Source organism: Ricinus communis, chromosome 4, assembly GCF_019578655.1.
Source record: "Ricinus communis isolate WT05 ecotype wild-type chromosome 4, ASM1957865v1, whole genome shotgun sequence".
In the NCBI taxonomy this organism is placed as follows: domain Eukaryota; kingdom Viridiplantae; phylum Streptophyta; class Magnoliopsida; order Malpighiales; family Euphorbiaceae; genus Ricinus; species Ricinus communis.
Window position 1 is genome coordinate 18,782,206 of NC_063259.1, and position 21,934 is coordinate 18,804,139.

The 21,934-nt window shown below is 31.6% G+C and overlaps 1 protein-coding gene across 2 annotated transcripts; it reads left to right on the forward strand.

The window, feature by feature from the left end:
• The first annotated feature begins 16,274 nt into the window (after positions 1-16,274).
• On the forward strand, positions 16,275-20,552 carry LOC8270750 (putative E3 ubiquitin-protein ligase LIN). Of its 2 annotated transcripts, none has more exons than XM_048373415.1 (7): positions 16,275-17,584; positions 17,701-17,845; positions 17,953-18,923; positions 19,015-19,162; positions 19,248-19,511; positions 19,607-19,913; positions 20,128-20,552. In XM_048373415.1, exons 1-7 carry the CDS (start codon positions 16,554-16,556, stop codon positions 20,190-20,192), a joined length of 2,931 nt encoding a protein of 976 aa, XP_048229372.1. In that variant the 5' UTR covers positions 16,275-16,553; the 3' UTR covers positions 20,193-20,552. The 2 variants fall into 2 exon arrangements, with proteins under 2 accessions (XP_048229372.1, XP_048229373.1); XM_048373416.1 differs by having other exon boundaries at positions 16,278-17,584; positions 19,269-19,511.
• Positions 20,553-21,934: the final 1,382 nt, after the last annotated feature.

Here is a 21,934-nt window from a genome sequence, read left to right on the forward strand (position 1 = left end):
TGGCTCTATTATCTACCCTTCGATTCAATAACAACATGGAATAAGATGAAAAGATTGTTCTTAGACAAGTTCTTCCTTGCAACAAGAGCTGCTAACATTAGAAAAGAAATTTGTGGCATAACACAGTTCACTAGAGAAACATTGTGTGAGTGTTGGGAAAGGTTCAAACAACTGTGTGCTAAATTCCTACATCATTAGATCTCTCTGCTACTCCTAATCCAATACTTCTATGAAGGATTGTTGCCAATGGATAGGAGTATGATTGATGCAGCAAGTGGTGCAGCTTTGGTAGACAAGCAATTGATTTCAAACATGGCTGAAAATTCTCAGCAATTTGGTACAAGGGCTGACGGAGCTACAAGGCGAGTTAATGAGGTAAGTACTAAAAATCTTGAAAATCAAATTTCTGATTTAACTGCTTTAGTTCATCAAATGGATGTAGGGCAATTGTAAAATGACAAAAGTTTGTGGAATATGTTCGGTCCAAGGACATCCTACCGTTGTGTGCCTAACATTGCAACAAGACTCGATATAAGAGGCTAATGCTCTAGGTGGATTTACTGGTCAACCTCAAAGGAAGTATGACCCTTTTTCTAATCATTATAATCCTGGATGGAGAGATCACCCGAATTTGAGCTATGGGAACCAAGGAGGACAACAAAAGTATCCTTCCCAGAATTTCAATAGACAACCTCAAGCTTCAAATTCAGGTATATCCTTGGAAGATATTGTTAAAAATCATGCTAACAATAATCTTCAATTTCAACAGGAAACAAGGTCAAGCATTCAGAATTTAGGCAATCAAATAACTCAATTGGTTACGTCAGTTAGTAAATTGAAGGCCCAAAATTCTAGAAAACTATCTTCGCAACTAGAAATAAATCCAAAGGAGAACGTTAGTGCAATTTCTCTGAGAAGTGGGGAGGAGATTCCTTCAAGCTCGATTCCACTTAAGGAAAGTGAACTAAGCAAGGAAAATGAAGAAGAAGCTTCCTCTAAGGCATCACATAAGGTAAAATTTGATCTTCCCCTTTCTCTTTCATCTCACACTCCATTACCTCCTTTTCCTAGCAGATTAGCAAAACCAAAAGAAGATGAGCAAGAAAAGGAGATCTTGGATACATTTAGGAAGGTGGAGATAAATATCCCATTATTGGATGTTATCAAGCAAATTCCTAAATATGCAAAGTTCTTGAAGGAATTGTGCACCAACAAAAGAAGAATGAAGGAAAAGGAGAAAGTAGTGGTAAGTAAGAATGTGTCGGCAATCTTGCAAAAGAATATGCCACAATAATGCAAAGATCCAAGTATATTTTCATTACCTTGTGTTATTGGTAATACGAAAATTGAGCGTGCCATGTTAGATTTGGGAGCTTCCATTAATATCATGCCATTTTCTATTTATCAAGCTTTAAAACTAAATGACTTGCAAAAACCTGGTGTAGTGATTCAATTAGCTAATCGTTCTTTCATTCATCCCCTTGGGGTAGTTGAAGATGTTTTAGTGCAGGTTAATGAGCTCATATTTCCTGTCGACTTTTATATTTTGGAAATGGATGGCAATTTCTCATCAAAATCAGCCTCGATTTTGTTAGGACGACCATTCATGAAAACTACTAAGACAAAGATTAATGTAGATGAGGGTACTCTCTCCGTAGAATTTGATGGGGAGATTGTTAAATTTAATATTTTCGATGCAATTAAATACCCTAATGATGTACATTCTCTTTGCCATATTGATGTAATTAATCTAATTGTGCAGGAAGTTTTTGCAAAAGAAAGTGTTGGTGATGAGCAAGAATTAGATGAAAAATCTAATTTTGAAGGAAATGATTATGAAATTGGTGTAGAAGAATTATTTTCAACACATTATCTGAACCGACAAATTTCAATGCTGAAATTTCTAATACTAATGACAAGATGTTACCTTCAATTGTGCAGGCACCAAAACTAGAGCTAAAAGTTTTACCGGATCACCTAAAATACGTGTATTTAGGTGATAAGGAAACATCGCCTGTAATCATCTCAAAAGGAATAATGAAACAGGAAGGAAGATTGATTAAAGCTTTGAAGGAATACAAGGTTACAATTGGTTGGACTTTGGCTGACATAAAAGGCATTAGTCCATCAATTTGCATGCACAGGATTTTGCTAAAGGATTATGCTAAACCATCAAGGGAACCATAAAGGAGACTGAACCCAGCCATGGAAGAGATACTCAAGCTGTTGAACGCAGGTATAATCTACCCAATCTCCAACAACAAATAGGTAAGTCCGATTCATGTTGTCCCTAAGAAAACTGGAATGACTGTGGTAATGAATTTGAACAATGAACTTGTACCAATGCGTGTGCAATATGGTTAGAGAATGTGTATAGATTTTAGGAAGCTTAATCAAGTGACTAGAAAATATCATTTTCCTCTACCTTTCATTGACCAAATGTTAGAACGATTGGCAGGCAAATCTTTCTTCTGTTTTCTTGATGGCTTTTCAGGATTTTATCAAGTTCCTATTGCACAGGAAGATCAAGAAAAAACAACATTCACTTGTCCTTTCGGAACCTATGCTTATAGGTGAATGCCTTTTGGCCTCTATAATGCCCCAGGTACGTTTCAAAGATGCATGATGAGTATTTTTTTCTAAATATATTGAGAAATGCATTGAAGTATTTATGGATGACTTTACTGTGTATGGGGATTCATTTGATGAATGCTTAGATAATTTAACCAAGGTTTTAAGAAGATGCATAGAGACAAACTTGGTTTTAAATTATGAGAAGTGTCATTTTATAGTCACCCAGGGCATTGTATTAGGGCATGTGGTCTCCTCCAAGGGTATAGAGGTTGATAAGGCAAAAGTAGACATAATTGCAAACTTACCATACCTTATCAATGTTAGGGAAGTGCGCTCTTTTCTAGGACATGCAAGATTTTATCGCAGATTTATCAAGAATTTCTCCAAAATCGCTTTGCCATTGACAAATTTACTGCAAAAAGAAGTTCAATTCGAGTTTGGGAAAGAATGCAAAGAGGCATTTGTAAAACTCAAAGATTTGTTTACAAGCACACATATTATTCAACCACCTCAATGGGATTTACCTCTTGAAATCATGTGCGATGCAAGCAATTATGCAGTGGGAGCAGTTCTAGGGCAGCGGATTGAGAAGAAAAGTCATGTCATCTATTATGCTTCCAAGACGCTAAATTCCGCACAATGCAATTACTCCACGACAGAAAAGGAGCTTTTATCAATTCTCTTTGCTTTGGATAAATTTCGATCTTATGTCCTTGGTTCTAAAGTTATTGTGTATTCTAATCATGCAGCTTTAAAGTATCTTTTAGCAAAGAAAGAATCAAAACCAAGGCTAATTCGGTGGATTTTGCTTCTTTAAGAATTTAACTTGAACATCAAAGATAGAAAAGGAGTGGAGAATTCTGTTGCGGACCACTTGAGTAGGTTGATAAGGGAAGAATTCTGTTCCATGTCTCAATAGTTTCCCCTTGAACTACCTTACTTATTTGGATGACTGAAACATTTCCTCACTCTGTCGAGCAAAACAACGTTAAACGAATTGCGCTATAGGGAGGCAACCTAAATCCTTTCTTCATTTTATTCATACCTTTTATTTTCTTTCACTAAATTTATTTTATTTTCTAATATTTTTCTTTTTTTATGAAGAAGTTCAATTTTTTTTTTTGGGCAGGAGGCTAATCTGGATAAGGCATGACCACGCCTTTTTGCAGCTCTCCTAAAAGCGTTAATAGAATTTATTATAGAAGCTCGTTTCTTATAAGGCGTGGCAACGCCTTGTTTCCAAACATCTTATGTTTTGTTTTGAAAACTGCTGTTAATTTTACAGAAGCTCATTTCTTATAAGGCGTGACCATGCCTTGTTTCCAAACATCTTCTATTTTGTTTTGAAAACTGCTATTAATTTTACAGAAGCTCGTTTCTTATAAGGCGTGACCACGCCTTGTTTCAAAACATCTTCTATTTTGTTTTAAAAACTGCACTTAATGTTACAGAAGCCCGTTTCTTATAAGGCGTGACCACGCCTTATTTCAAAACATCTTCTGTTTTATTCTGACGTTCATTTTTTTTACAAACGCTCGTTTCTTATAAGGCATGACCATGCCTTGTTTCAAAATATCTTCTATTTTGTTTTAACGATTTTGACTTCTCCATTTCATTTCCATTATTTATTTAAAAAAAAAGAGAGAGAAAGTTTTCCAACAGTCACTATTGTTTTCCTTTGTTTTTCTATGCAGCAGCAGCCATTATTCACTTCCGCCTCCTCCGCCCAAACACCTAACAACCACCAATCATGGTACGCCTTAATACTACCGCCCGAAAGAGCACCTCAACCTGACAGCGAAGTAAAGGGACATCCTACAATCCCGGCCACGCGACAGTTTGCCAAAATAAAAAATCGACAGTAGTCCCTCCTTCATAAACGACAGCCATACCTCCACCCAACCCTAGCGAAGCAATCCCTCCTTCGGAAATGACAACAGTTCCTCAAAATGCTAATGCAACAGTCTCGCCCGACATCGACGAAGCAACAGCTTCCCCCAATGCCGATGCAATAGTTCATCCAGAAGAAACAACAGCAGCCACTCAGGACAACGGTAAAACCACATTTAGGCGAACTAGCTTAGGAAAAGGGAAGTTGTACTACCACCATCGGAAGCCGAATTGACTAGGTTTTTGGAATTCACTACCAAAGCCCGAAAGGATAGGTATGCAGATGTACGAACGCGAGCGATTAACCCAGGTAAGTATGTAGATACTCATTCTCTAGAAAAACTAGATATAAAGGAGGATTTCGATGCTATGATAGCTAATCTGTGATGGAAAACCTTAGTGACTGTTAGATATCCCACATTTGTTAAGTTGATTAGAGAATTCTACACAACCTTTCAGTTTGAAATACCCGAGAATTTCACATTTGATAGTCCTGGAGTTGTGCGATATCGACTCCTAGGCAATGAATTTAAGTAATCAATCACTGAATTCAATTTGGCCCTAGGATTTGTTGACACTAAATTTTCCCTAACCAATCAATACAAGAGCTCTACTATAGATTTTGTTGAAAATTTTGATCAGGCAAAACTCTAGAAGACCATGTCTTCTGACCCCATGCATTATGATCCTAGCAACTCTAAAGGTGTGTATCTTAATAAACCTGAATGGATTTACATGCAACGATTTTTAGCATTCAGCTTCTCTAGTAGAAAAGACACAGCAAATGTATGTACAAAAGCTGAACTTTATTTTATTTGGTCAATGTTGCATGAAAACACAATCAATTTGGGTTTTTGGTTGGCTTCGCAATTCAAATTTATGTTGACTCATAAAAAGCATTTATGTTTAGGCTTTTTAATTACTCATTTGGCTGTTCGCCCTCAATTGCTTGATCTCGATAATACTAACTTATATATTGCTTGTGAGATAGAACCATTGGACATGGTCTGTTTGATGAAGATGCACGTGCTTGTGGAGAATAATAGGGTGTACTCTTTCTAAAAACCTTCTCCGCACGGCCAAGGCGACCCTCCAAGATCTAGGAAATGATCTTGCCCAACGAGCAATCTTCGTGATCCAGAGGATTCAACTGAACCAGATTTTGAAGCTCATTTGGAAAAGATGGAACGAAAAATTTCAAAGATGGAGAGAAATTTAAACGCCTTGATGAAACACTGGGAGTTCTACCCCCTTGTCCACCGTCACCATAGACTACTCAATCCAAATGGCTCACAAAATAGGGGAGTATCACATCTCTTTTCATTTATTTTGAGAGCCATTTTCTTTTTGATACATTGAGGATAATGTTTAGTTTAGGTGTGGAGGAGGAATATGATAATTACATGATTTCCTTTCCTTTTTGAAAATATTTTTTTTATGCTTAGAATTAGGTATGCTTTAATTCATATGTGCTAATTTTTCTTTTGCAACCTTGAGTTTTGTTTTGATAACCTAGAATACCATGTAAGTTAGAAATACATTTTTGGTTTGAGTTTTAATGCATGAAAGGGATAAGCATGATTAGTGTTTCTTTAAAATTATCTGATGGTATCTCATTAGTTTATTGATTGAAAAATGCGCAAGACTTGATACAAATTTGAACATTCAAGTGAGCTTTTGAGCCAAAGAGCAATTCATTATATTTTGCTCTAATTTTTTGTTGAGTGTTATGAAACTTAGTATGATTATTCTAGAACTTGCTTCCGAATGCACGTTGAGACCACATCCTTAGACTGATGCTTTAATATGAAAAGGGCAATTAGGATTAACCTATTCTTAGACTCTTAAAATATCTACCCTGTTGATTTCCCTTTTAGTTAGCCACTTTGAGCCTATTTTCTATTTTTTCTTATTTTTAATACATGTTGTTTAACCCAAGACCTTTCGTTTACTACCTCTATTTTTCTACCCTTGTCAAGATAAGAAAGGAAGTGTTGCATGGTACAAATGAAACAGAAAAAAAGAGACAAAAAATAAAAAAACAAAGAGAAGGGGGAAAGAAAAGGAAGAAAAAGAGAAAAAGAAAGTTGATATCTATTCCTTTCATGAAAGAGGAGAATTGAAGAAGTATTCATCAAATATACTGAATTAAATTGTTACTCTTCACAAGTTCTTAATATTCATATAAAATATGGGAATATATATCAACTTTAAAAAAAAATTTATAGTATGGTGATGTGGCATAAGTTATCATGCAAGAATCTAACCTTTTTGTCTTGATAATGAAACATTTCAGTTCTTCCTTTTATCACACCCTTTCCTAAGCCCCGTTACAACCCTCATGAAGTCCCTTTGATTTTTGCGTCTAATTCATGTGTAGTGGTGGAGACTTTATTCATTAGCAAGCTTATGGTAATAACATGCTATGTTTTCATCCTGAGAGCAAATGCACCATAAACACTTTGAGAGTATTGAATGAAACCATGTTAGGGTGTTAAGTCTTGTTGCTTTGATTTTGACGAATTATTGAGATACTTATTCTTTTTACAAAATTTATCCTATGAGTGCTAATCTCTTGATTGTCATTACTATTCAGCTCATTGATGTATGTTTAACTTATTTGGTATTTGAAGAAATTAAAGAAGATGAAAGGAAGGTTAAAAGGAGAATTGGTATGTTGAATTGAGGTATGTTTGAGGACAAGCATAAATTAGGTGTGGGGAAATTTGATAGGTCATAAATAGTTATACTTATTGATATGAATCAAGGCTGTCATGAGATTCTATTGCAAAGGCATGCACCAAAAGGTCCAAAATGGAAATGCAAATCATGCATGAAAACAAGAGTCCAACCTTATAATGAAGCATTTAGTCCATTTTGAAGAATAAAAGCCATTCGGCTATGATTAGGCCTTTGGGCTTAGTTCATATATATATGGGTTCTTACCTTTTGGGTTTTAGCTTAAGTAATTGTTTTAGTTTATTTTTATTTAATTAAGGATTATTTTATTAGGTGTGAGTTATAAGTGTGTTGTGTGGAGTTACAAATGAGTGCACATGTTTAGTTGTCATTTGGGAGTTATAAAATGAGAGCCATCAATGTAAAAAACAGTCATTTTAATGAGTTTTAAGGGGAATTAAAGGAGAAAACGTGGGAAAGCCCAAAAGATATCCATTTAGGTTTCTTTGTCTTGTTTTGGCTATAAAAATCAAAGCCAAATTCATTTGTAAGAGAAGAATTGATGAATGATAATCTTTGTTTGCTCTTTGTGAGTGTTTTTGCTTAGGTTCTTACATGAACTTTGAACTTATCAAACTATTTTTAGTTTGTGGCATTCTCTAACCAAAATCTTGTGTTTGATTCTTAACTTATCAAATCATACTTGGTTTGTGGCGTTTCGAGTTGAATTCAAGTGCTAGTTTCATTGTTGGAACTAGTTTTCCCTAACTTTACTTGAGGAGATCCTTGGGTTTTGGAATCATCTTGATTGGAGGGTGTTTTCTTGCATTTTATATGTATCATAACTCCTTAGTTATTGGGTGTATGGTTGCTAAGATGATGATTTCCTATAACTTATTGTGTTTAATTCCCTTATGATTTGATTGAATAATGTACTTAATTATGGAAATTCTGTTTATTCTGACTCAGGTGATGAAATATCAAGGATTAAGCAAAATTCAGCTTAAAGACATGTTTTAAGTCATCACTTGTCAAAAATCAAGTCTTTTAGAGGAAATGCAGAAATCTGCACAGAAGATCATTGTCGATAAGGTATGACCACGCCTTACAACCCATGAGCTCCGCAGAAATCTGTACAGAAGACCATTGTCGATAAGGCGTGACCACGCCTTGTAACCCATGAGCTGCTGAAATTGCAAAAGAGAGCTTCAAATTTTTCAGAGATAAATTTATGGTGGATCCATCTTTAGTTAATTTTCTTTATTTTTGGAAGTTTGGATAAAGAGAACTTTCTCCCATGTATTTAGGATTTTAATTTGTTTAGATTACTCTTTATCTTATCCTTCCTTATAGGGATAAGATCATATAGGAAGCTTATTTCTTTTTTATAAGGATTCTCTTATTAGGGTTTAGGGTTTTACTTCCTATATAAGGACGGCTGAGTACTTAGAGATTATTATTCTTCTTCTTCTATTCCCTACAATTCTTTTCTTGTGAATTCTTACTCCACCATGCGTGGCTAAGCTTTTAATTTCTAATTCAAGAGTGAATAAATCCCAATTGTGATTTTGTGAGGCTTTGTGCTTAACAGAGTTCTTCTTTAATTCAAGTATTCTTTATTTATTATTTTTATTATTTATGAATTTTTTATATTGATTGAACTGATGACTCAACTTTGACATTGATTTTTCTATTGCTAAACTTTGAGTTTGTGATCTGTAATTGTCATGAACGATTGACACAGTAGCAAGGAGCTGGCTCATGTGTGTGTGATTGCGGCTTATTCGAATTACATAGCTTGCATGATAGGCTATAGAGAAATAAAGGAACAAGGTTAATTCAATTGTAGTTATCTCAATTAATTAATGTTGGTTTAGTCATTCTCATTATTCTTAATGCTATCATTAAGTTGATATGGAATGCTATCGTGCCCAATTGACTAATGGTAAGTTTTGATTTAGATGTTGGATTTAAGTCGATTATATTAGGAGAATTACACTTGTTGCGGCTTTTTCGAATAAGTAGACTAAGTACTTGATTAGCATAATTGATATTTTAGCCTATGATCATGATTACAATTGGATGGAATTAGCACTCTTGAATTGGAAATTTGTTAAGTTTTATTTACTTTAATATTCAGCCTTCATTATTTTCTGTTTATTTATAATTTTGATTCAAACATTCAAAATCCCCCCATTTTTATTTTACTTTGAGAAGCTATCCACATTGATTCCTTTGGGATTCGACCTGGTTTCACTATTTCTACAAGTTAGTTTAGGAAAATCAGTAATTTATTTTGAAGAGCTTCGACAACCCATTCACTTATCTAGTTTGCTATTAATCATACTAATTAATATAGGTAATAAATCTTTTTATTTTAATCCAACATTAAAATCCTCTTTAATTTGAGACTCGACAATAATCTCTTATATTTCATCGATAGTTTTTAAAATATAATTTGTTACTTTAATTTCACACATTAGTTAATTTATTATTTGTAATTATTATTTTTTAAACTTCTAGTTTGAGATTATTATTATTATTATTATTATTATTATTATTATGGTACAGGCGTTACAATTCTACCACCCTTAAGAAATTTCATCCTCAAAATTTCAAGACGAGATTTGAGAAATCTAACCACAGGAAAACACCACCACACTTTCACTGCCACTCTTGATCACAACAATAAGAGTCCTACTCTAGCTATTATCCTTAATTAAATAGTTATCTCTTCTAGCTATGACTAGCTATTTTCCGTACTTTACTTCTCTTAACATAACTCAACTAAAGGCTACCACCAGCTATATCTTATTTACAAGTCCACACAATTCTCCTAACTATATTAGGGCCTTAAATTTATTTCTAATTACATATTTCTAAACTCCATTCATGACTGGTAAGATCTATAACTCGATCACTATACATGTAACTAAATAAATGTAAAATTTTCCTATTATGTAATTTCACAAAATCTAAGCACAACATACCTTAAAATTAATTTCACCATCAACTACTAAAAATTATAATTTAAATTTATCTATAATTCATAAGCCCGCTATCACAAGGATTAATATTAATTTAACTTAACTAAAACTTGCTTATTGCTCTAAGAACTGTAAATTCTTGAACCAGGCACAACTACAATCCAAACTATTATCCACTGGTATATAGGTGATTAATAATCATAAAAACTTCACTTTATTTTGCTATCCCATAATAATTTAGGCATCATGATGAAACTGATAAAATCTCATTTAGGTATCACATCAATAGTCTGCAACTATCAACTCAATCTTAGCAATATATCCACTTTAGATAATTTAATCAAATCATTATCACTACTAGTCACCAAGACACATATGTAATTATTCCTAACTATATCATCTTACAAAAATTCATAAGTTTGACTTCTATTAATTTCTAGAGAAATCAAAGTTGTAGCTAGAACTCCATTTCCCATCATCCATCTAGAAGATCCAATCAATTTTTGGAGTCATTTCTTATAATAACACTGTTCAAAAACTTTTAATAAAGATCATTAAATAATTGAAAACATTTTTCATTGTTCAGAACTTGTGTCCCTATGTCCAGAACATTAGACTGTATACACACAATAAATGCAATGAATGAATGACATTGATGCAATGCTTGTGCTATATAACCCTAAATGTGATGTAGACTGCAGAATCTAATTCTAGACACAAGCAGTCAAGTTCTGAGATAATAAAAACTTTTCAGATGATTCAAATTCTAAAATTCACTTGTAGAAACATCCTCACAAATCACTTGTCATCAACATGCTTATTCACTATTACCGAATCAAAATTAAAGCTTTCAGTTGTCAAAAGCATATGAAATTTTTAAAATTTGATGATAGCAAATCTCATATTATAACGAAACTCATTTCTTATATTGAAACGGAATTATATTTTTAATCTCAAGAAAATATTTAAAACTTTGTAAAATCAAATCCCTCAAGGATTAGAATCTTCTTGGATTTTCAACCTTCAGACTTAATTCTCTAATCCTCAATCTACTAACCTTTTTTTTTGCAATCTAATGCATTTAAACTACTGATAATTTATACCTTCCTCTCTATTCAATTTTATCCTTAATTATCAGTTTCTCTGGAATATCAGCCTTAAGATATTCTCACTCTAAGTTATACTTAAACAAAGATCTTAAACATGATGCTTCGATTGCTAAAGTCTAAGTAAAGCTATTCTCTAATACCAATTGTAACGTCCCTACCCAACTGAGCCTGACAATCTAATCTTTTATCTTCACTTTTTCGGACCATGGAGTCTAGCAACTCGAAGCTCTAACTGCTACATATTTAATCATGAACCGAGTCTTGACATCCTGCATAATACTGGTGAGGAAAAATAGGAGTGAGTAAAACTCAGCAAGGGGATAAACAAATAACAAAGGGGAACAGACATGGATTTATATTAAAAATGCATACATTACCATATTATTCTTAAATACTTCTTTGCTAGAGGAAAATATTGCTAAAGTTCTGAATATAAATATTTAATAAAATAATTATAGCTGGACAAATAAAATTTTATAAAACTACATAAGTAATAATCACTTTCTTATGTATCTGAAATTAAAAATTCTTTTCTATTATGAAATCAATTAACTGTATTCTATCCGAAAAATTTCCACTACTAATTTAATTTCTGATATCATACCAAGGAAAAACAGTAACAATAAATATATAGTTCAATCGGTAACAATATACACTCATAGATGTACCCTACTGATCCCTGGCAACTTTGGACACAAAGACATCTCACTTGGCACCCAAAGTGCAAATTCCAATAATATGCGCGTAGACAATAAGCCCCCAAAAGGCACACCTATCATGCGCTCCAAAGGCGATATGTATACCAAGTGATGTCCCAAAGACAATATAATCTGATAACACTCGACGTCCAATGTCTGATCTTATAGGTCATATAAATGAGTATATACTCATTCATCCAGCTATATAAAATCATAATCACAAATATAGAAAAATAAAAAATACCGTTCTCTGTTTCCAAGTTTTATAGAAAATATTAAGTTTCTAAATTTGCATTTGAAACACATGCTTCAGTAGTAATATTCTAACAAATTAAAAGAAAATAAATATAAATAATATATTACTGAAACAATATGATGTTATAAATTTATCCACTCACCTGGTATGTAGGATTCGACTGATTATACCTCTATTTAATTTTTCTACTAATTTCCTCCGAACTGCTATTCAAACACACAACCTTAAAATTTCACGCATGAACATACTTTAGAATTAATTTTAAATCTATTTCTAATAATCCTCTATCAACATCTATTATTTTATATCCAAAATCTAATTCTAACTTTTTAAATTCTAATCTTATTTTAGTATTATCCTATTAATTATCTATGTAATACCCGTAAACTGTTAAAATCTTAATTTCTTTACTTTTCGGGAGCCCTTTAGTAAATGAATACTCTGATGCTTAAGTTAGCATTTAATAAAATACTTTCAAATAATAATTGATTATTATAAGTATTGTCATTTTAATTTCACACATTAATTAATTTCTGGTTTATTATTATTATTTTTTAAAATCTTTAGTTTGAGACGATTATTAATATAATAATAATACTTATTATTATTATTATGGTACGTTTGTTACATAATATATAAGGCTATAGGTATGTTTATTTCCACCAAATATTATCCATAAATAATTTTTAATATAAATCATAATAATAATATAAATGACTGGAATGCCCCTCTTAAGGTTGTAATTTTCGGCCAGCTTATGCTTAGTAATCAACATGTCTTAATTTTGGGTTTTTGATAGTAACAGTCTTATTTAAGCTCTTTCTTTGGTAACTTTTTTTATATTTTCCTCTTTTGGCTAATATTATCTGAAAATAGACAATTAAACTTAAATGAGGTAAAAACACATATTTCTACTATATTATATATAGAAAATATATCATTAAAACTCTAAAATATTTTAAATAGCTATATTTAATTTGAAACTATCACTTATATTTTTCATTTTAAAATTATTACAAAAAGTTAAAAACCTTAATCTGACAAACCTAGATAGAGTTAAAAATAATATATTTAGAGTACTTTGGCACTGTTGTCATGCTATACAATAATTCATTGGATAAGCAAGAGAGTACTTGAGATGTTGAAATATGAAAACATAAAATTCATTATTAAGTCTCTAAATTCTTTAGTTTTATTCCATTGAATTTTTATATTTATATTTTTTATTTTATTAAAAATTTATACATAAATTTTATGAGACTTTTATTTATTTTATTGAGTCTTATATTTTTATTTTTATTTCTATTAAGGATCTATTAGTCGTCAATAAAAATAAAAATATAAATAAAAGAATCTAATGAAATAAAATAAAAATTAAAAAGCTTAACTGATGTCTATTAATATATACTCGTAAGTGTATGAACCGTTCCTATAGTAAGGGTAAGTTCACAACGAGGTCGATCTCATAAGAAACTGCAGAGCCGTTATTATAAAGACTAACTATCACACAAAAACACTAAAAATAAATCTAAAACTCTAAATCAATATTTTAGAAAAGTAACAAATTTATAAAATGAATAAAATAAACTATAAAATAAATATGCAGTGATTATGATTATAAAAACTATATGATAATAATAATATTTAACCTAACCATTTACTTGATGATTCTCTTACTTTACCTTAAGTCCAGATTTAATGAATGAGATGGTGATGTGCCTTTTCCTTTAGTCACTCAAACTAATGATGCAGCCAAAATTTCTTTTACCAATATAGATTGAAGTAAAAATAATGTTTCTAATACACTCAACTTAAATATTTTTATAACAAGTATTACTATTAAATTGATATGATGGTCAACCAACAATAATTAACTAATAATGATCAATAATTACATGAAGACTTAATTAATTCCCCCTTGAGCCTTACATAATTCAGTTAGACCTGTGAAATTAGAAGTTTTAGCAGCATCAACTCTATTTAAACCCATTTGTTAGTATTTAGCTTATATATTTCTTTTTTTGCTAATGATACATAAAAATTACATAATGAAATTAAAATAAGATAATAAGTATATATTTTCATATATTATGTATATAAAACATATAATTAAAGCACTAAAATACGTTATCTATAATAATATAAACCTACCATTACTAAAATAAAATAAAAAAATTTAATGGCTTAAATATTCATTTTTATCTTTTTAATAGGCTAACTTTGCTACATTACCTTAGTGAAAATGAAAATGATAGGTTGTGGTTGAAATGACTAAATCAAAACAAATTAAAGTTTAGTGACCAAATTAAAATAAAATATCAAATTAGATGAGTATTAGTACAATTATTTTCAATTTTGGCAAAATCTCAACTTCGGTCCCCTCACCCATTTGCAAAATATCCTTATTTCTTAAAAGAGAACAAGGATACTTTTCTCCTATGGATTGTCATATAGCGAGTGAAGGGTCCGATCTCAAAGAATAGCACATGCTTTCAGTTTCAAAACCTGTTTGCTTTTTTTTTTTTTTTTTGTTGCTCCGTACACCGATTTCAAGGCATTAATTTGTTAATCAAGTTGCAAAATTTTGATATTAGAGTATAAATTATGTGCAAATTGTAGAGTAATGTACCACTTGATGATTGTCGGGAGTGTTATCAATACTATTTAGCTGTTTCTGAGGCTGAGCCCTCCTAGTTTTCTACAATGAAAGTACTTATTCTCAAAAAAAAGAAGACTAATTAATGGGTCAATTTAAAAGGGTAAAAGATTTATTTTTTAATTAAATTAGAACTAATTATTTATTTAATATATTTTAAAAAAATTAATACTATATGAAAATCAACTTAAAAGTAACTATGCTATCAAACTAGGAAAGATTTATTTTTACTTTATATATAAAATTTTAAACAAGTAAAATAAAGAAATTCACTTTTTTTATTTATTTCTTAAATAAAAGAAATATTTTAACTATTTATATTTTTCCTTAATAAAAATTCAAATTTAAGTGAATTTAATTATATAAGAAACTTCGTTACCAAGAAATTTTAATTTTTTCAAATTAGTATATTAGTTAATTAATTTTGCAGAAATAGACGGAAAAATACTTATTATAACGCAGAGAAACCTTTTCTTTATTATCTTTTTTTTTTTTAAACTTTTTTTCTGTAAATAAGATTTGTGTCTACTTTAAAGCTAGTCTAGTTATAAAAAATAAATCAAAAATAAAATACTCTTAACATATTAAATTTTTCTTACTTATTCTATCATACTAACTTAACCCAATTGTCTAGTTTTCCGCGATATTTCTTTTAAAGGAAAAGCGAGTTGTTATTAATATTTTCAAATATATTACCAATTAACAATACTATAATTTATTAGTAATGAAATGCTTATTTTATATTAAATAATTGTATTCACAAAATTGAGATTCAAGCCTTTAAAATTTTTATATTTTCAATTGATAAGAAAATTACATCAAGGAAATCTTTTAGTTCTAAATTTAGACTCTTATTAATTGTACTCTTTTTTATATTTGTGGAGTGAGTAAAATGCCTTTTTTAAGAAATAATCATCTAATAATTTCATAAATAAAAAGTTATTAGAGAGAAAAGAATTAAAAGAATGAGAAAAATAATAAAAAAATTCAAAATAAAAAATCTTAAGATTGTAAGAGATTATAAATTTTTTATTTTTTTAGCTTGCAAGTTAAAATTAATTATAAAAATATGACACATGTCTTGTATATAGAGAAGGTACTCATGTCATTCTTATAATTCTCCTTCTACATCTATATATAGTTATTTTTAAAAAGTTCATTTTTTATTTTAATTTATTTTAGAATACCTGTTCCAACAACACTTTCTATTTAGTTTCTAGTTAATTTTTATTAATAAAAAAAGAATAAGTTTGAAGGAAAATATGATTGTTAAAAGAAAGAAAAGAAAAATTAACTAAAAACTAAAGTAGAAAGTGTACGATACTCTTACAAAAAGTATGATTTAAGTTGTTATGGAAAACAAAATAATGCAATAGCATAATATTGAAAAACACCGGATGTTTGTCATATGCACTAACTAATATGAAACTGTACAAGATCTTGAAATTGTTTTACTGCTATCAGATTGAAACATTCCTTAAAGAAAGTCACCACCACCAGCCAAAGCCACCATCCACCACCCAACCGCACTTAAAAAGATCTTGTCTTCATTTGGGTGGCTCGGCTTTCTTTTTCCTAATTGTCTTGCCTTCTAGTGATCTAGAAGCTATAGCTGTCCTTTATTGTCCATTTTTGGTGTTATTTTGAGAGAATGTCCCGGAAAGTTTTTACGTTCATTTCTTTGCTTCAGTTCACAAAGAAATCATGACTTCTTCTTTACTGAAATTACTCTCCGAAGAAGGATTGGTGCATTCAGAGTTCTTGAGAAGTCAGAAACAAGCAAAGCTTAGAGATGAATCCATAAAATTGCCTATATACATTTGCCATGATCAGAAAAATCTGGATTCTTTCAAGCACAAGACTGATAGGGCTTCTTATCGTAAAGGGTCTTCGGTATTTTCATCAAAACAAGCGAGTCCAGATTTAGTGAGGAAGTCCAAGCCATTATCGTCGACGGAAGATGAACCTGCAATCGATGAAGTAGCTGTCAGGACTGTGATTTCTATACTTAGTGGTTATATAGGGAGGTATATAAAGGATTCGAGTTTCCAGAAAATGATTAGAAACAAGTGCAACTCTTGCTTAGTGAGAAAAAGAAAGGATTTGGATGATGCGATTTTCGCCAAGATGGAGTTGGGAATGGAGAGCATTGAAAAGTTAGTTCAAGAACAAGGGACACGGAAGGAATTGAGAATCAAGTCACTGAGGATTTCAATTCAACTAATGAGTATTGTTGCTTCCTTGAATTCTAAAAAGTCAAGAAATGGGTCAACCTGTGGCATTCCTAATTCCCATATCTCAGCCTGTGCTCAATTGTACTTGTCAATTGCTTACAAGCTTGAGAGGAATGAAAGAATTTCTGCTAGGCATCTACTTCAAGTCTTCAGTGATTCGCCTTTTTTAGCCAGGACACATTTGCTTCCTGATCTTTGGGAGCATTTGTTTCTTCCTCATCTTCTTCATCTCAAGATTTGGTATAATAAGGAACTTGAAACTCTCTCCAATTCCCAGTATCTTGACAAGGAAAAGAGAATGAAAGCTTTGAGTAAAGCCTATAATGAGCAGATAGATATGGGAACCATTCAGTTTGCCCTGTACTATAGAGAATGGCTCAAAGTTGGGGGCAAGGCTCCTTCTACTCCTGCTGTTCCTTTGCCATCTAGGCCCAGTTCTGCACCATCAAGAAGGAGATCATCAGATTCTTACAGTTCACGTTCGTCCATGAACAGGAATTTGTGAGTTATGTTATTTGGAAATTCTAACCATTTTCTTCGGATATATGAAAAAGAAAAAATGCAAATCAGCCTATTGACTATCTAATTAGCTAAATTTGTTGCATCCTTCCCAACAGATACCGAGCTGTATTTGGACCCACACCTGAGCATCTACCCTTGGAGCTTAATAATCAAAGAAGAGACTCCATGGATGCATGGGCTCTAAAGGAAGGAACTCTTCACTGTGAAGAAGATGGATACGACAATTACAATTATGCAATTGTGAGTATCTCTCTTTTTCATTAAGAAAAATATAACCTTTGATCTATCTATTGCTAGAGTTTTTGAAAGGTTGGATGATATCATCATCAGTTTTCTGAAATTGACAGACTAAGATGAGGACTCATCGGAGGTCAACAAGCCAAGATTATAGAACTTCAAAAAACGAATTATGGCCTGACAGGCAGAAATCAAGCGACCACTTCAGGTTCTTTTCTTGCCAGAGTGTAGTGTCAGAGTGCTTGGTGAAAGGCAATCATATTGTCAGAAGTAATTCAATCAACAACGTTGAGTGCAGAGATCTACCATTGAGTGATCTAAGTAGAGCTGTTACTACTATTTGCTCATCAGATAGTCTGACTGACTGCGAAATTGCTATTCGTGTGATTACAAAATCCTGGCTGGACTCGCATGGTAATCCTGTCACTGAAAATGCTTTATCGAAAGCATCAGTTATAGAGGGAATTCTAGAGGTCTTGTTGGCTTCAGATGATGATGAAGTTCTAGAATTAGCCATATCAATTCTTGCTGAGTTTGTAGCGCTGAATGAGGCCAATAGACTGATAATACTGAACTCTGATCCACAGCTTGAAATCTTCATGAGACTTTTAAAAAGTAGCAGTTTATTTCTTAAAGCTGCTGTTCTGCTTTACCTGTTGAGGCCAAAGGCAAAACAGATGATATCCATTGAGTGGGTTGCACTTGCCCTTCGTGTTCTAGAGTTTGGAGACCAATTGCAAACTCTATTCACTATCAGATGCATCCCTCAAAAAGCAGCACTTTATTTCCTAGATGAGCTATTAAATGGTTATAGTGAAGATAAGAACCTGGAGAATGCGAGTGAAGTTGTATCCCTTGGGGGTTTGAGCTTTCTTTTAAGGGCTTTTGAGATAGGAGACATTGATGAGAAGAATAATGCTGCTATGCTTATGTCCTGCTGCATACAAGCAGATGGTAGCTGCAGGAATTACTTGGCTGAAAATTTGAACAAGAATTCTCTACTTGAGCTTGTTGCTCTTGGAATCCAGAAGTCTAATAGATCTGCTTTCACTTTACTAACCGAGCTATTATGCCTCAATAGGTACGAATTTGCTGTATCCATCTTTATCATTCATTCAGTAATTGTAGAATGTTAATCTGAATTCTGATAATTCCAAGGAATATGCAAACAGAAGAAAGCATATCATAGAGTTTCTAACAGAGCTTAACAATGGGTGGTGCGGCCTAAACACTATGCACATATTTCTAGTCTATCTTCAGAGGGCTTCCCCAGAAGAACGTCCACTTATAGCAGCAGTTCTGTTACAGCTTGATCTTCTGGTAAGTCCATTTCTTGTTGCTAAAAGAAAGTTCTTTCAGTTGCTTATAAACAAAATGCTTTTAAATGAGTTCAATGGGATGCTAGTTCAGAGTAGTGATGTTGCAGGGAAATCCTTCAAGGTCTAGTCTATATAGGGAAGATGCAGTTGAGGCAATTATAGAAGCTTTAGATTGTCACATATGCAACTCAAAAGTTCAAGAAAAATCAGCACAAGCTCTTTTGATGTTGGGAAGCCATTTTTCATACACTGGTGAGGCAGCGGCAAAAGAATGGCTTTTACAACAAACAGGTTGCCATGACAAATCAGTGGATTTATTTTGCAGCAACCGAATAATTGATGGGAACTTGGTATACTTGCATATCCCATTGTATATCGCCTTTTAATATATTTCACAATTTTATGGTTGGAATCCTTATTTAATAATTGAATTTCTTCAAACTAGAACGAAGAGGAAAATGCAATGGAAGATTGGCAAAGAAAAGTAGCAATTGCCTTGCTCAACACTGGTGGCAAGAGATTTCTGGCAGCCCTTTCCAATTCCATAGCCAATGGCATACAAAATTTAGCTCAATCATGCCTCTATACTGTTTCATGGATGAACAGAATCTTACAATCAATCAAGGATGAAACTTCTCAGTCAGGAGCACATTCAGTTATTGGTGCAGAACTTACAGAATCCTCCAATTATGAGAGAGCTCTTTATCCCAGCATACTTCCTTCTAAATTGCAGCATCTGATAAAGAGTTCAGGTACGATATTCTTTTACTATTTTAACAAATGAAATGGGCTTTCTTACTTGAAATTACTTTACTACATACTTAGTTTTAGTTTACCTACAGTGCTATATATGGCTTTTTCTTAGTTACTAAAATGACAGCAAATGTGCTGCAGAACTGTCTTGTCCAATGAATTGACAAATCTTGGTAGGCTCTCTCTTATTAGTTAAATTTTTTTTTTTGACAGAATGTCTATCTATACTTTCAAAATTGGACAAAGAGTTGATAGACCCTCTTCGAAATCCTTCATAACACGTATAGCTATCTACTGAAAATCCAAAACTTCAACCAAATGAAGCAGTTTGAAGAATCATTATAGTGGGTAAAAAGTTTAGCCTGTTGAAGAAATGGAAGCAAGCAAAACCATTAGTAACAATATTCAGAGTCTGTGATCACTACTGAGTTGAAGAGAAGCATTAGAACAGTTGTCAAGAGATGTGTGCTGTGAGTTGTTTCTTGTTTGTGTATTTTTGTATGTACATAATGTATAATTCAAAGCTGGAGGCCTTCTTCACCTACATTGATTTTGTAAGGTCAATTATTTGTCAGTGAAAAAGAATAATAATATTTCTTTTCCTATAAAAATAAAAGAAAATGAGCCCATACTTAAAACAGCATTTACCACCAAGTTAAGCCTGCAGCTGCGAATTGTAAATTTTGTTGAATGATAAGATTTTGCGGAATTTGATGACTATAAACGAACAGATAAGTACATCTTGAAGGGATTGAATGTGGAAGCCGGGTTTGTCCTTAGCATTGTTTGCTCGTTTGCTTTTATTATATGCGTCCTTATTCAAATAAAAGTACCAATCACTTTCCAGTTCAAGATGGAGCTGCATAGCTCCAAATGACATAATAGTTCTGGCTTTGCTCTAGTTCATATTTCATTTCATTTTAGTGCAAATAATTTTACGTAGTAACATGGGTTTAATGCTCAGATGATCAATTCCCCCAAGAGATTTTGCAAGCTCTATTATGGCCTCCAGAGGATACCTTTGGATATTGTAATCTTATTTTTAGTGTACGGAGATTCAAATAATTATGGGTTATTCAGCACTATAGTCAATCTGGTCTTATATATTTGTCACTATAAAAATGATAGATTTCGATTCTATCAAATCGGTAGATAGCAGACATGGCAACTCTAATTTAATATATTTTTTTTAATTTTTACAAATGAGGATACCAACCAGATTATTTTTTAATTAGCATCTTATATATTATATTTTTATGACATGAAAAAATTATATCATATCATAATCATAACATATATAAAAGTGCGAAAGGATGGAGGACAAACAGATTTACTAAAATAGCTTTATTGATTGTTTAGTTAATTTTATTAATTAAATTATTTATTAATTAATTTTATTAATAATAAAAATTTAATAATTTATTAAGTATAGATTTAACTCTAAAAGTCCAACTCTATTAGACATTTACTAAAATAGCTTTATTGATTGTTTAGTTAATTTTATTAATTAAGTCATTTATTAATTAATTTTATCAATAATAAAATATTAATAATTTATTAAAAATAAGTCTAACTCTACAAGTCTAACTCCATCAGAATTTTAATATTGGTTGTGAAATGTAATTTTTAAATAATATTAAACAAAAAAAATTGAATAACAATTATAATATATAATAATCATAGATAAAAGGATTATAATTACAAAAATTATTATCACTTTAATTTTAATAAGCCGGTTAATAATTATGGTTTTTCAATTAACTCTTGCATTGTTAAGCATATTATAAAGTAATGATTTAGTAAAATTATATGGCATAACTCAATAACAATAGAAAGGATTAGTATTATTATTCTTATATAAATTGCTTTAAAGGAATTTATATTAATTTAAATTGATAATTATTTACTTTGTACGACATATTAGCTTTAATTTTTATTTTGTGTTTTATACGAAAATTGTTCTATTTGAATTAAGATTAGGATTTTAATTAATTTTTTAAGTTATCTAGTTGTACTTAAA